At 34.4% G+C, this 13,573-nt stretch overlaps 1 protein-coding gene across 1 annotated transcript; it reads right to left on the bottom strand.

Annotated features, from left to right (window-relative positions):
• Nucleotides 1–684: 684 nt before the first annotated feature.
• Nucleotides 685–4,635, bottom strand: LOC133694250 (mitochondrial arginine transporter BAC2). The gene is made up of 6 exons (XM_062115746.1): nucleotides 4,232–4,635; nucleotides 4,060–4,135; nucleotides 3,847–3,942; nucleotides 3,204–3,720; nucleotides 1,507–1,642; nucleotides 685–1,273 (listed from the first exon to the last, which is right to left on the bottom strand). The coding sequence occupies exons 1-6, from the start codon at nucleotides 4,346–4,348 to the stop codon at nucleotides 1,040–1,042; spliced, it is 1,176 nt and encodes a 391-aa protein (XP_061971730.1). The 5' UTR covers nucleotides 4,349–4,635; the 3' UTR covers nucleotides 685–1,039.
• Between the last annotated feature and the right edge of the window lie 8,938 nt (nucleotides 4,636–13,573).

Below are 13,573 nucleotides of genomic sequence, written 5' to 3'. Positions count from 1 at the left end.
TCTCATTATATGAAACCATTTGAAATAAAAATCTATCATTTTGGTGACCGGAATCATAGAAATGACATCTTTCTCTTTAGGTTGAAATCATAAAAATGACATCTTTCTCTTTAGGTTGAAACTTAGTGATTCCTTCTCTCCTCTCACCCAATAAGAACCGAAAAATAATGAAAATAATGTATAATTTTGAAATTAATTTTTCTAGAATTAAAAGGGCCGAATCTTTCTCTTTAGGTTGAATTTTAGTGATTCCTTCTCTCCTCTTACCCAATAAGAACTGAAAAATAATGAAAATAATGTATAATTTTAAAATTAATTTTTCTAGAATTAAAAAGGCCGATTACTTAATAGCTAAAAATGATAGAGGACTTAAATGTACTTTCCAAATAAAATTGAAAAACATTATTTATTTTACTCGTATTTTTCACTTTAGTCATTTGTCTTCCAATTCAATCATATTAAAAAATACATTAAATTGAATGCTAATTTGAGTAAATAAAGATGCAATCATGCAAAAATTAAAAAAAAAAAAATAGAATGAGAATCAAATTAAATATTAAAAAAAAAACCACTCCTTCAATTCACAATAATATTCAAGATACGAGATGGTAAACAATGATTTTAGAATAATAAAAACACCACACCATTTAACTTTTATTGTAATAAATGAGATCACACAAAGTATTGGGTAGGAAAAAAGGAGGTGTTTCATTGAAAAATTATTCAGTTTGAGACAATTTATCAATTTAGCTTGATGGTTTTGCATACATCTGGAGTTGCTTTGAAATCTTGAAGCTATTCCATGGGCAAAAATGCAATATAATGAAATCTTCCTCAATCAGAGAAGGGGGAATACCGTGGACATAAAGCAGTTTTGAAGAATATTTTTATAAGGATAGTTTAATGATTCTTTTTTAAACTTGGATATTAGGCGAGCGGTTCATTTTCCTCGAACACCGCTTTGCCAAGCTGCAGAAGTAAATAGTTCATTTTGCGCTGAGAAACTCTTCGCAGTGAACATGGACTCAGCCAGGCGATTTTATAACAACTTGTTCTCTTTTGATCCTCTTTTCTTGGGTCCCTCTGAAACAAGGTAATTGACCGTCAAATAATAACTCCCAACAATCATAAACGATGCAAATCCACTGCGAGCCATTCGCAACCCCAGGCCACGAAACAAGATATTCCTGTCTGCAGGGTGGATCCCTGTATACCTCTCAAATCTATTCCCTGGTCGTGTCCATCTCAACAAGTTCCTCTCCATAGAAATATACTGCAAGAAAACAATATTGCCACATTAAGTTTTTTGAGGTAAATTCACTCCCTTCTCCGCTTTGCCTTTGTTTTTAACTCATGTCAAGTGAAAACCAAAACCAAAATGCCAAAACGTCAGAAGAATGGACAGAAACTCAAATAAATAATCCATCAAGATGATGCAGTAGTTATTTAAAAAAAAAATGAATAAGAAATCATCTATGTTAAACCTGCCAGTAACAAGAAGCAAACCTTGGGTAGCACTGTGCACTGTGATCGACATTTGGCAGTGTCAAAACAATGAGATGCAGCTGCAGCAATGGAACCAGAAAATCCAGCAGCAAGACTAACAGATAGAGGAGAGAGTGAGCCGACTTCTTCATTAGACCTAACAAAAGGCATAATACTATGAGAAGAAGAGATAAAAATAACACAGTATTGCTACAGAGTGCTGCACAAGAATTTACTGGTTTCCAGCAGGGAAAATATCACCCCCTTCCAAAAAAAAAAAAAGAGGGAATGAACAGGCTGTACAATGGCACTGAAATTATTGTACGGTATCTTAATGCAGTGCATCATTTTGAATTATATAACCGCAATAGAATTGAATAAGTTTCTAATAACTACCATGTCCCTTGAATCCTACAGTGTTTTTCTCATCCATTTAGTTTAGGTAGTTCCTTCAATGTCAAAAGGTTACTAGGAAAACTAGGTTTCAGCATAAACATAAAGTACTATAGGTCAAGCAAGTGTGCGAGTCCAAAAACTCCCAATGAAAGCAGCCATTCTAAACAGTTCCGTATTATGAGTGATCAATATATAATTTTCCAGTGATATAATCTATATAAGAACTGTCAGTTAAGTGGCTCTTTCAAGCATCTAATGCAAAAAAAGGTGGCAAAAGGCCTGAGATCTACATTTACAGTAATTAGAATCCCGAAAAGATGCTCAATCAGAGGAGATGGAATTCATTCAACAGCTCTATTTGGAAAGCATTCTCAGTTCACCCAAGTCCTATGCAATTACCATCTTGCAGCATTTGCATCTTATTTTAAAATGAGCTCAACCTAAAACATAAAATACATTGGAAAAAACAAAAAAAACTACATATTATCGGCAAAAAATTCTGTGGGACCTTTGATAAACAATGTGAGTAATCATTGAACAATTTCAGGTGCGATTTAGACAATACCTAGATATATTAAAAAAGAAAGAAAGAAATGAAAGAAAAGAAAAGATAAGATAAGGGATGGGTATGGTGGTAAATGGCTGGCTGTTATTTTGGCTTTGAAGGAGCTAAGGCTAGCATTCTTCTCTAAAAAAGGATATTGACAGACAAACATTAAATAATAGAGCAGAGAGGGGTTTAAATGAAACAAAAAAAGAAGCATATATAAACTGTATAAACTGACTGAATTATCAAACACTACACTTAACAACCTCCATGTAGGAGTTCTAAAGTAACATAAATGTTGAACATTAACTAATTTAAATATAAAATGCACGTATAGGCAACTGCCAGTCACCTTATTCTAGCATCCTTTACCTTATACCATATGCTCCAATAGTGTTGGTAAATATACCTGGTATTCACATAAAACCCTGTAGACCACTAGATACAGACACAATAACACATCACAATTTCACTGGCAAAACATGACTTTGAGAGCCACATGGTTGCAAATATATCTCAAACCCTTGATTACGTTGCTTCCAAAGATAGCAGCAGAAGACACTTTGAGACCAAGTTAGCAGATGTTTAGCAATGTTTTTCTTTTCTTTTTTCCTCTGAACAATCTTCTCAATTTCTTTAGGAAAAAATGCCTTGCCAACTTGGGAATTACAAAACTATTACAGATTAGCAACACAGTTGTAGGTTTCAAGAATATCATTAGAAGCACTTAACAGGGAGTCTTGCTCAGATTAGTAGATGGACATTTTTTTCAAACCTGGGTATAGGATCCATCCCAACTGCCTTCCAGTTAAGCATTACATCGTGCATAAATTGCCAGCCACTGAAGAATACCCCACCAAAAATAGAATCTCGAACAAGTCCTGATCTGATCCCTCTCCACAGTGCACCCCATCCTTCCAAAGAGATGATGCTTGATGGCTTCCGAACATCACAGACTGATGGCGCCTTCCCAGACCCAGTCATCATCCATGGGTAATCTAGCAAGGCACCAGCCAGATTTGGATGCTTACTGGTTAGGGTGGATAAAAGGGTAACAAAATGGTTCAATGCCTTCTTATCTGGAGTATGTCCAGGTAGTAATTTAGCAATAATGGGTGCAACAGCTCTATTTTCAGTAACAGGGGTTGATCTTGGAACTCGAGATGCAGATGTAACCTGTGCACGAAGTTTAATAAGTTCAAATGGAGAGCATACAAGTGATTCCAATGCACCAGCGACCATTCCAGCCATAAGGGCCTCAGAGACATACACGTAGCTGTATTCTCGACCATCTGCCAGAATGTCAATAGCTCAATCAAAATTCATATATTCAGAACTCGTTTCCATAACTAACATCAAGATATAAACTCGTTTGACTCAATACCTTAAACTGACAGGGAAGGGGAAATTCTGAATACCTTTACAATAAGCAGTTAAAATTTCATAGGCTCCAAACCGAGCTCCAAGGCCAAGAGTTTTGCCTACAGTCAACCACCCAAAACCGCTATACAAGCCTAGCATGTTCATTCAAAGAAAAGGGATTCAGGATTATGATACTACTCACGCATTAATCCGAGAAGAAATTCTCGTGAAACAGACAAAAAAATAATCGACTGAAGCAGAATTCGTACCTGAATTCCCAGATAAAGAACGAACTCTATTTAAAGCCTGAAGTGATGTTAATTGTTTACCAGAATTCGAACCAACCTGATCTCCATCTCCAACAAAACAATAATGCAAAATAAGTAAGTGATTACATTAAGAAAATGTAAAAGAAACGAGGAATAAAAAGGCAGAAGAAACCTGAATAAGCACTTTGATAGTATCAAGCGGGTAAGTGACAGCAGTGGCAACTGTTACCGATCCTACTGCTGCAATCGCATGGCTTACGAACAACTGGTTCTTCAACCACTCACCCATTTTCGTTTTACAGATAAAGATCACTCCTTGAATACGTTTTTGGCGTTTCTATGTAATGCATGGGACTTGTTCGATGAAATGCCTGAACCAAAAACCCTTTTTTATAGCAAAATTAAATTTGCAAAGGTGTTGTAAGTGAGGGATGCACAAGCAAAGAAGAGAAGGAAATTCAAAAGGGATAGTTTTGGATTTGATTCTACATGCAACCCAGCTATGTAACTCTGGGGTTTTGTAGTACTTGGGGCTTCGACAGAGACAAGTTCGGTTTTAGAGGCTTCTTCTTTTATGTTCGGGGCGAGGCAATTGATTTTTGTACCTGTAGTTTACAAACTGTACGACTTCAGTCCTTGATATTTATAATTTTTTGATTTAGACCTTTGATTTTTGAAATCGCTCAATTCCAACCCACTCACACATTTAGTCATTGATATTAATTAGTAGATACATTCATTGCACATAATCTCAATCTTGATAGAGTGTGTGTGTGTGTGTGTGTGTGTGTATATCGAGTTCTTGTGTGTTTATAATAGTGAATTTGTTCATTGTCTATTTTTTTATTTGCACCCAATTACAGGGTGCAATGAATTTTGGCTTATACAAAAATGAAGTTGATATAAAGATATTAATTTTAAATTATAAGGGTAACATTATACTCCCTTGTGTTCATAAAAGTCTAAAACCCTCTTGGTTTAGCGGGTTTGTTTTGCTGTCCTCAAGGCAAAACAATTCTAAAGGGACTTGCTATTTTCCCTTAACATTTTTTTTCTTTTTAAAACATTAACTTCTCTAAAAAAAAATCTATAAAATTATTTTACTATCCAAACCGTAAAATTTGATAAATACCGACCTGAAAAAATTTTGAGCTGGTTTTTTTATTGATAATTAATTAATTACTTTATTCAATAGGTAATGAATATAATTTAAATATTATTAATTTCGATCCAAATTTAACCTAAAATAAATATTTATATTTTTAAAATTCAATATAAAAAATACATATCTCAATATATATATATATATATATATATATCATTTAACAAACATGTATTACTATTTTATTGTTCTATTAAATAATAAATAGTCATAAAAAGATAGTTGAAATCCAATAAATAAAATATGAGTATCTAAATGTTTTACTTCATGAGTAAGAGGTTAAGTATGGATATTAAAAAACTTGCCCTACCCCATGACTATCCATTTCCATCCCTATAAATAATAGAATGTTCATTTTTAATTAAATGATGCAATTATAAATAATTAGTGACTAATAGTTAGGAAATAGGTATAGGATTTGTCTAATGATTATCGATGAAGTCTTTTTTCCGTACCTTTAGATTTCATTTGAATTTTTATTGGACATATAAAGTAAAAGAGTTATAAATTGATGGTCTACATGGAACCACTCGAGCAATTGGCAATGCCAAGTTTGCATTTGATTGAGTCGTATGTTTTTCTTTTTTCTTGGGAAATTTTTGCATTATGACTACAAGTTCAATCGTTTGCTTTGTTTATTGATCTTCAAAACAATGAGATAAGGTATATATTTTATGGATATTATGTTTTCAATAATAATTTATTTTTTATTCTTAAATTAAAACTATAATTTTGCATTTTAGTTTTCTTATAAATTTATCTTTTCTATTCTAAAACACTAATGAGTCAATATATTTGGTTAAGATTTTTATAGATAGAAAAAATCTTAAAAAATAAAATGGATCTGACAAATATATCAGACCCAAAACACTTGGACTTGATAGTTAGCCAAACTCAAAGTAGCGTGGGTCTAACAAATATGTCAGACCCAAAGCACTTGGACTTAGCAATCAACCAAATCCAATGTAACGTGGATTTGACAAATATATCAAACCCAAAGCATTTGGATTTAACCATTGCCAAGTTTTAAGGCTATATGTCTGATTTTAAACGATCTCCTAAAATAAAAGTATTAAAGACATGATAAATCGTTATGCCTCTTCATCTAGAATAATCATTCATATTGATGTAATGATTTCTTTATATTCATAGGTGTATATAAGGTCTCTTAAAGGACCTACTATATTTTTTGTCTCCTTAATGATATGTAAGGCGTATTTGTCTCTCATTAATGCCGCCGAAAGCATGGGACTTTGCAATCCTTCCTTTATATGAAAACAACAAGATTCAGGAAGTATAAATACCCTCTAAACCATTTAAGTAAGGGTTCATAACTTTTTATCTCTTAAAATAAACTCATATAGATTTCAAAGCATTAACCAACTTAAAACTCAAGAACAAACATCTTTGTTCCTTAAGTTTAAAGGTCTTTTAAGTCATTTATTGTTTTTTCCATAAATATATTGACTTCATCATCGGGGGTATTTAAATCCCCTGATTGAAATTTTTTTTACAGTTACTCAAGTTTTTACCATAAACCTAGAATTCCTTAAACTAAAGAGAAGAAATTCAAGTACTCAAACATATTGATTAAACATTATCCCAAACACTAAATAACTCATTGTTTACATATCTTGGATTTTAGGACATCATCAATGGTGATGTCTGTGAGAAACACTTACAAAAAGTCATAAATAAGTTTATTGTTTTACTGTTTTTCCTTAATTATCATTATCAACTCCTGGAAAGGTCGAGTTAATGATCTCCCCGTCACAGCAGATACTTTAGCCCTTGTATAACCAATCCTTCAATAACTTATAGAATATATACACCTCCTCACCCAAGCAGTGTTGAGAAATCAACAAGCGAGAGAAAATCCACTTCAACAAATCTCAACCTCTCCTTAGCAAGTTGCTACATCTATACACTCATCTCTACGACAGTAGGCCTCATCTAGTATTCGTAGATGATTACACTACTCAGAAGAATACAGGCAAAATGATCTAGTATAGGGTTGATGTAACCATATTATTCGATAGTTTCACCCACATCTACCTAATGTTTTGTCCATGTTTTATATATAAAATGCCTTGATATTCTTTGTTTTATGTTTTGAAGGCATTTTTGGATGAAAGATGCAAAAAGGAGTAAATTGGAGGTAATTGGCAGATTTGACCTTCAGTCGATGTTTTGTGCAGAGCGTGAGCTCTAAAGGTTGAAATGAAGTGATTCTAGTGGAATTAAAAAGGTAACATCCATACCTTTCTGGACATCTAAGGCAAGAAAATAAAATAAGAAGAGCATGGAAATCGCAGCCTTCAAAGTCAAATCTCGCAATCTGCCAGTATTGACCTTCGGCCATTCCAACTTGAATATCTGGAGCTACAGAAGTCCAATTGATGCAAACTCAATTTTGTTGGAGTCATGACTCAAAGTTATATAAATGCTCAAAATTGCAGCAAAAAACGATGTCATATGAGGGAGATATGATTTTTCAAAGATGACATCTAAATTCTGCCAGCAAACAGGTTTCGTGAAGAAACGAGTCCAAATTACGTTCTGAAGCATCTAAACCGATATCCAAGTTTTTATTTCAGCAATTTACCTCCTCTAAGTCAAAGCTTGAAGATTTCATGCAAGGCTATTTCTTATTTTTTAGGAAAATAGTTATTGAAGTACTTAAATGTAAACAGTCTACTTAATGGAGGACTATTTTGTAAAATAGAGACCTAGGGTTTCCTAGGATATAAAAAGAATAAGAGAAGAGAAGTGGGGCAGCCAGCCAAGGAGAGAAAAACGCCCCCTTCCTCTAAGAAACCCTAAATTATGCATTCTTCCTTCTTTTTGATTAGTTGTTCAACAAACATGCAAGGCTAAACACTTTTTCTTGGTTGCAAGGACACAGAAACCTTCGGATTTCAAGAACTGTGAGATTTATTTTACCTTTTCTTTTCAGTTTATATGATGAATATGTTTGTTCTCCTATGCTTATTTTTCCTATGATTGTTTATTTTAATTGCTAGAGTGGACTCTAAGTTATTATTGTAGACAATCTATTGTTAAGTTTGATATCAAAACCGAAGTTGTGATATATGAACTTGTGAAGCAACTGAGTTTAATAATTGTGGCGGATCTACGTTATTAATCTTAGGGAGAATATTCAATCAAATCAAACATAGACTGTGGACAGTTATGTTTTCTTGATTAATCAACTTATCTAGTTCTTAAGGCTGCCATTGAATTAAATTACTAGTGCGGACACTATGGTTGTTTGATGGTTAGGGCTAGTTATACGGCGGATCCGTTAACTAACCAATGTTAAGAAGAGATAAATATTCAGAATATAAATTGATGTTTCATTTCCATGATCAGTTCTGATTTCTGTAGGTGGATGCGTGCTTGTGACCAAGGTTTGTTCTCTTGATAATTTTCTGATTTTATTAAATTTAGTTTGATAGTTTTCTGTTTTCTTTTGCTTTAGCCTAGATAATGTCCAAACCCCCCCAAATTACATATCATCTAGCATAAAAATCTAACTTGAATCTTCCTCGTGGGATCGACCCCTTGCTTGCTCTATACTATCTTGTGTGTTGTGTTTGAAGCTAGGGTAATTAATTTGTGCGACCGCGACATCGCAACAAATTTTGGCGCCGTTGCCGGGGAAGTAATTTTAGTTGATTCTTGTGCTATTATTTTTATTTGCTGTGATTGTTATTTCTTTTTTTGAAAAAAAAAAAACAGAATTTTTGTTTGCTGCGGTACTGTTCATTACGGCAGCGGTACTGTTCAAAACATATTTTTTGGTGGAATTAGGTATTGACAATTTGTTTCCTGAAGGGAAACGACGTTCTAAACAGGACTAGTGGTAAACCACTAGCCCCACCCTATCGAGGCCAAATTCCACTGTTTTCTAGGGTTTTTAGGCAGTTTTTGTTTTCTACCGTAGGATTTTCGTACAATTTGCATTGTTTTCGATCTCTTGTGTGGTTGGTTTATTTTGAGTTTTCTTGATGATTTATGCCAGTAACCTGTTCTACTAATCAAAGTCAAGTGCATTTTGATCTCGAAATAGAAAAAACTTTACGCAGGTTACGAAAGGAAGCTCGCCTTAACACCATGGCTGTTGCACGACAACAAACACTCAAGGAGCTTGCTGCTCCTAACGTGGAAAATCAGCCATTGTGCATAAACATCAACAATAATGTAAACTTTGAGCTCAAATCTGGTTTTATACATTTGCTACCAACTTTCAATGGTCTTGCAGGAGAAGATCCTCATACTCATCTCAAGGAATTCCATATGGTTTGCATTGGCATGAAACCAAATGGAGTTGATGAAGAACAGGTTAAGTTGAAAGCTTTCCCTTTCTCTTTAAAAGGGGCAGCAAAGGTATGGCTTTTCTCCATTCTCCCAGGTTCAATTGGAACGTGGAATGGCATGAAGAAGATCTTCCTTGAGAAGTATTTCCCAGCATCTCGAGTTGCCAACATAAGGAAAGAAATATGTGGGATTCGACAATCTCATGGAGAGACACTTTCCGAGTATTGGGAAAGATTTGAGCAACTGTGCATTCAATGCCCTCATCATCAAATACCCGATCAGCTGCTCATTCAATATTTCTATAAAGGATTGATGCCTACTGACCGTAGTATCATTAATGCTGCAAGTGGAGGGGCATTGGTAGATAAGACACCCGAGGCTGCACGCCAATTGATCTCAAACATGGCAGCCAACTCGAAACAGTTTGGCACTCGTGGAGACTTCGCAAATAAACGAGTAAATGAGATAAGTATTTCTAACCTTGAGAATAAAGTTAATGATCTTACTTCTCTTGTGCGTTCTTTGGCTTGTGGCAATGTACAGCAGGTGAAAGTTTGTAGCATATGCTCCTTACAAGGACATGCTTCAGATATGTGCCTAACAATGCAAGAAGATTACATTGAACAAGCTAATACAGTTGATGGAGCATTCAATGGACAACCTCAGCGTAAGTATGATCCTTTTTCCCACACGTACAATCCTGGATGGAGAGATCATCCCAACCTATGGTATGGGAACCAGCCTCAACAAGGCAATCAAAGCCGACAATTCCATCCCCATGGATTTCAGTCCCAACAGAATTATCAAGCAAGACAACCCGCTCCATTAACAAACTCCAATGTTATGGGGTCGTCATCCAGTGATGATCTTCGTGAGATGATGAAAACTTTGGCTTCTAACACTGTGACCTTGCAACAAAATGTCATGTCTTTTCAACAGGAAACAAGGTCAAGTATTCACAACTTGGAGAAGCAAATGGGGCAAGTAGCTTCAAGTGTGGGGAAATTGGAAGCACAAATGAATGGAAAATTGCCCTCCCAAGCATTGAATCCAAAAGAGAATGTTAGTGCGATCATGCTGCGAAGTGGGAAAGAACTTGAAGAGAAAAGGTCGAAACAAATTGAGATGGAGGAAGAAGAAGAGATAGAAACTGAATTGAGTACAAAAAAGAAACATCCTTCTCCTTCACAAATTGAAACCACGACCAACACTCTAAAGGAAAGTCCTCAATCAATGACTTCCAGTTTTAAAACAATTCCACCCTTTCCTGTGAGTTCTTCTAGGTCAAAGAAAGAGGACAAAGAAAAAGAGATTTTAGAGGTTTTCAAGAAAGTAGAACTCAACATTCCTTTGCTTGATGCTATCAAGCAAATTCCCAAGTATGCAAAATTCTTGAAGGAGTTGTGTACTACCAAGAGAGCTTTCAAACTGAAAGGTCATGAAACGGTAAGTATGGGTGAAGTTGTATCTGCCGTTGTTCAAAAGAATCTGCCTTTGAAACAAAAAGACCCAGGTGCGTTTACTATCCCATGTGTTATTGGTAATGCTAGTTTTAAAAGAGCTTTATGCGATTTAGGTGCATCCATTAGTGTTATGCCCAAACATGTTTATGATTCTCTTAGTCTTGAGCCTTTGAATAAAACTAGCATTATAATACAACTTGCGGATCATAGTTTTGTTTACCCACTTGGTGTGATAGAAGATGTCCTAGTTAATATTGATAGTTTGGTCATTCCATGCGACTTTTATATTCTTGATATGGAACATGATTCTTGTGATTCATCAAACAGCACTCCTATATTGTTTGGGAGACCATTCTTGAAAATTGCCAATACAAGGATAGATTGTGGTAAGGATACTTTGTCTATGGAAGTAGGAGATGAAAAGATTGAATTTAATTTTCATGATGTAATGAAATATCCTTATAGCAATGTTTATTCTATCACATGCTATGACCAAGTTGATAAGTGTGTGCAGCAAGTTTTTGATTTTGATTGTGAGGATGGATTAAGCGTAGCTTTGAGCTATGGCTATGATTTTACCAAGATAGAAGAGATGGACAGGTATATATGTGTTCCCCAAAACATGCATGAATCAGCATTGGCTTTGCAAGCTTTGCAAACTGTTCCCCATGATGCAGAAGTCATTCACCCCATCATAGACAATGAATGGGTGGCCCCTATCCTTTTGGTGCCCAAAAAAATTGGAATTACATTGGAAGAAATACGAAATGATGCTTATGAGAATGCTAGGATTTACAAAGAAAAGACTAAGAATCTTCATGACCGAATGCTTACAAGAAAGGAGTTTCATGTTGGAGAGAAAGTCCTTCTTTATCATTCATGTTTGAAAATTTTTCCTGGAAAATTACGCTCTTGTTGGATTGGACCCTTTGTTGTTTCTAATGTTTTTCCTTATGGTGCAGTTGAAATTACAAGTTTAGAAACCAACAAAGTACTCAAGGTCAATGGGCATCGTTTGAAACCTTTCTATGAAGGTTGGACGGTAGAACTCACCGCTTCTATAGAGTTAGCTGAACCAATCTATGAAGAATGAGCATGCCATATGTCAAGCCAATGACATAAAATAAAAGCGCTTACTGGGAGGCAACTCAGCATAAAAAAAAACAGATTTGCTTTCTTTTTCCCTTGTCTTTTATTTTTCGCATTTTACTTTATTTTTGTCATTCTCCAATATTCCTTTTCTTTTATTTCAACATTGAGGACAATGTTGTGTTTTAAGTGTGGGGGTATTGAGAAAATTTTAGTTTTCTTTGTTGTTCAAAAAAAAAATTTTGTGTTTGATCTTTTTAACTCCCATTGGTTTTTGAGAATATGAGTATTATGTATGAGAATTAATTGAGATAGATGAAGATATAAATCAAATGAAGGAGTATGCATGCAAATTTTAAGGTTTAATTGGTTTAGGGATTGACTTTGAGAATATGCCATATTGACTTTATAGTGTTATACCAATGCAAGCTTTTGAGCCTTCAACATTATATTCTTTGATTGTGCCTTCTTTCAATGATATTTATCTTTAGAACTTGCTTCATATCTTGTTGAGATTACATTCATATTACATACATACATGAAGATGATAAAGGCATTAGGAATTTTAACCACTTGAGCCAAAAAGCCAACCTAAAGCATATTATCCTTAGTGAGTCCCTTTTGAGCTTGTTTATCTTTTCTTTGCTTTATCCATGTATAAGCCTTAACTTTCTATATGTTTTCCTTTTCCCCTGGCCAAGGATTAGTAGCGCATATACTGATGATATCTCATGGAATTATGGTTGGAAATTATGTGAAAAGAAAGAAGAAGTGATGCTTGATGAAAAGATGGGCAAAGTTGCCAAAGGTAAAAAAAAAAGGAAAGAAAAAGAAAAGAAAAAAAAGAAAAAGAAAAAGAAAAAAGTGTTCCTTTATGTTCTTAAGATTTTATATTGAAAAAGCTTGAAATCAAAAGAAGTTAAGCATTGGTGATTAAAGATGGAAAATTTATGTGCTTTGATGGAATATCTTGTTTGAAATATCATTTTTCAGAATGCTCTACTTTCTTTGGTTTGAACCTTTTTCTTTTACTCTCTTTTACCTCACCTTTACCTTAGCCCCATTACAACCAGAAAATAAGACCTTTTGATTCATACATTGTTTGTAATATGTTAGTAATGGAGATGAGATTGAAGAGCAAGTTTATGGTAGAACATATTCATTGATTGAATTTGAGAGATTTAAACACATAAGCCTTAAACACGTGAGTGTTGGAGTGTATATCAATGAGAGGACCTATCACTTTGGCATGGCATAGATTTCATTTAAATCCCGACGATTGATTGAGTTTTGAAGTTTGCATGTAAATGAATTCATGAGAATTATACTATTTATCCTTCATGATTGTATTCTTGTTTATAATGCATATATTCTTGGACATTGATGGGAGATTAAGAGATTGATCATAGCTATTTTCAATTTGATTTTATTTATCCTTTCTCGAGGACGAGCAAGAGCTAAGTGTGGGGGTATTTGATGT

Source organism: Populus nigra, chromosome 1, assembly GCF_951802175.1.
Source record: "Populus nigra chromosome 1, ddPopNigr1.1, whole genome shotgun sequence".
In the NCBI taxonomy this organism is placed as follows: domain Eukaryota; kingdom Viridiplantae; phylum Streptophyta; class Magnoliopsida; order Malpighiales; family Salicaceae; genus Populus; species Populus nigra.
Note: the sequence above shows the minus strand (reverse complement) of the source record. Positions and strands in the feature narration are given on the sequence as shown.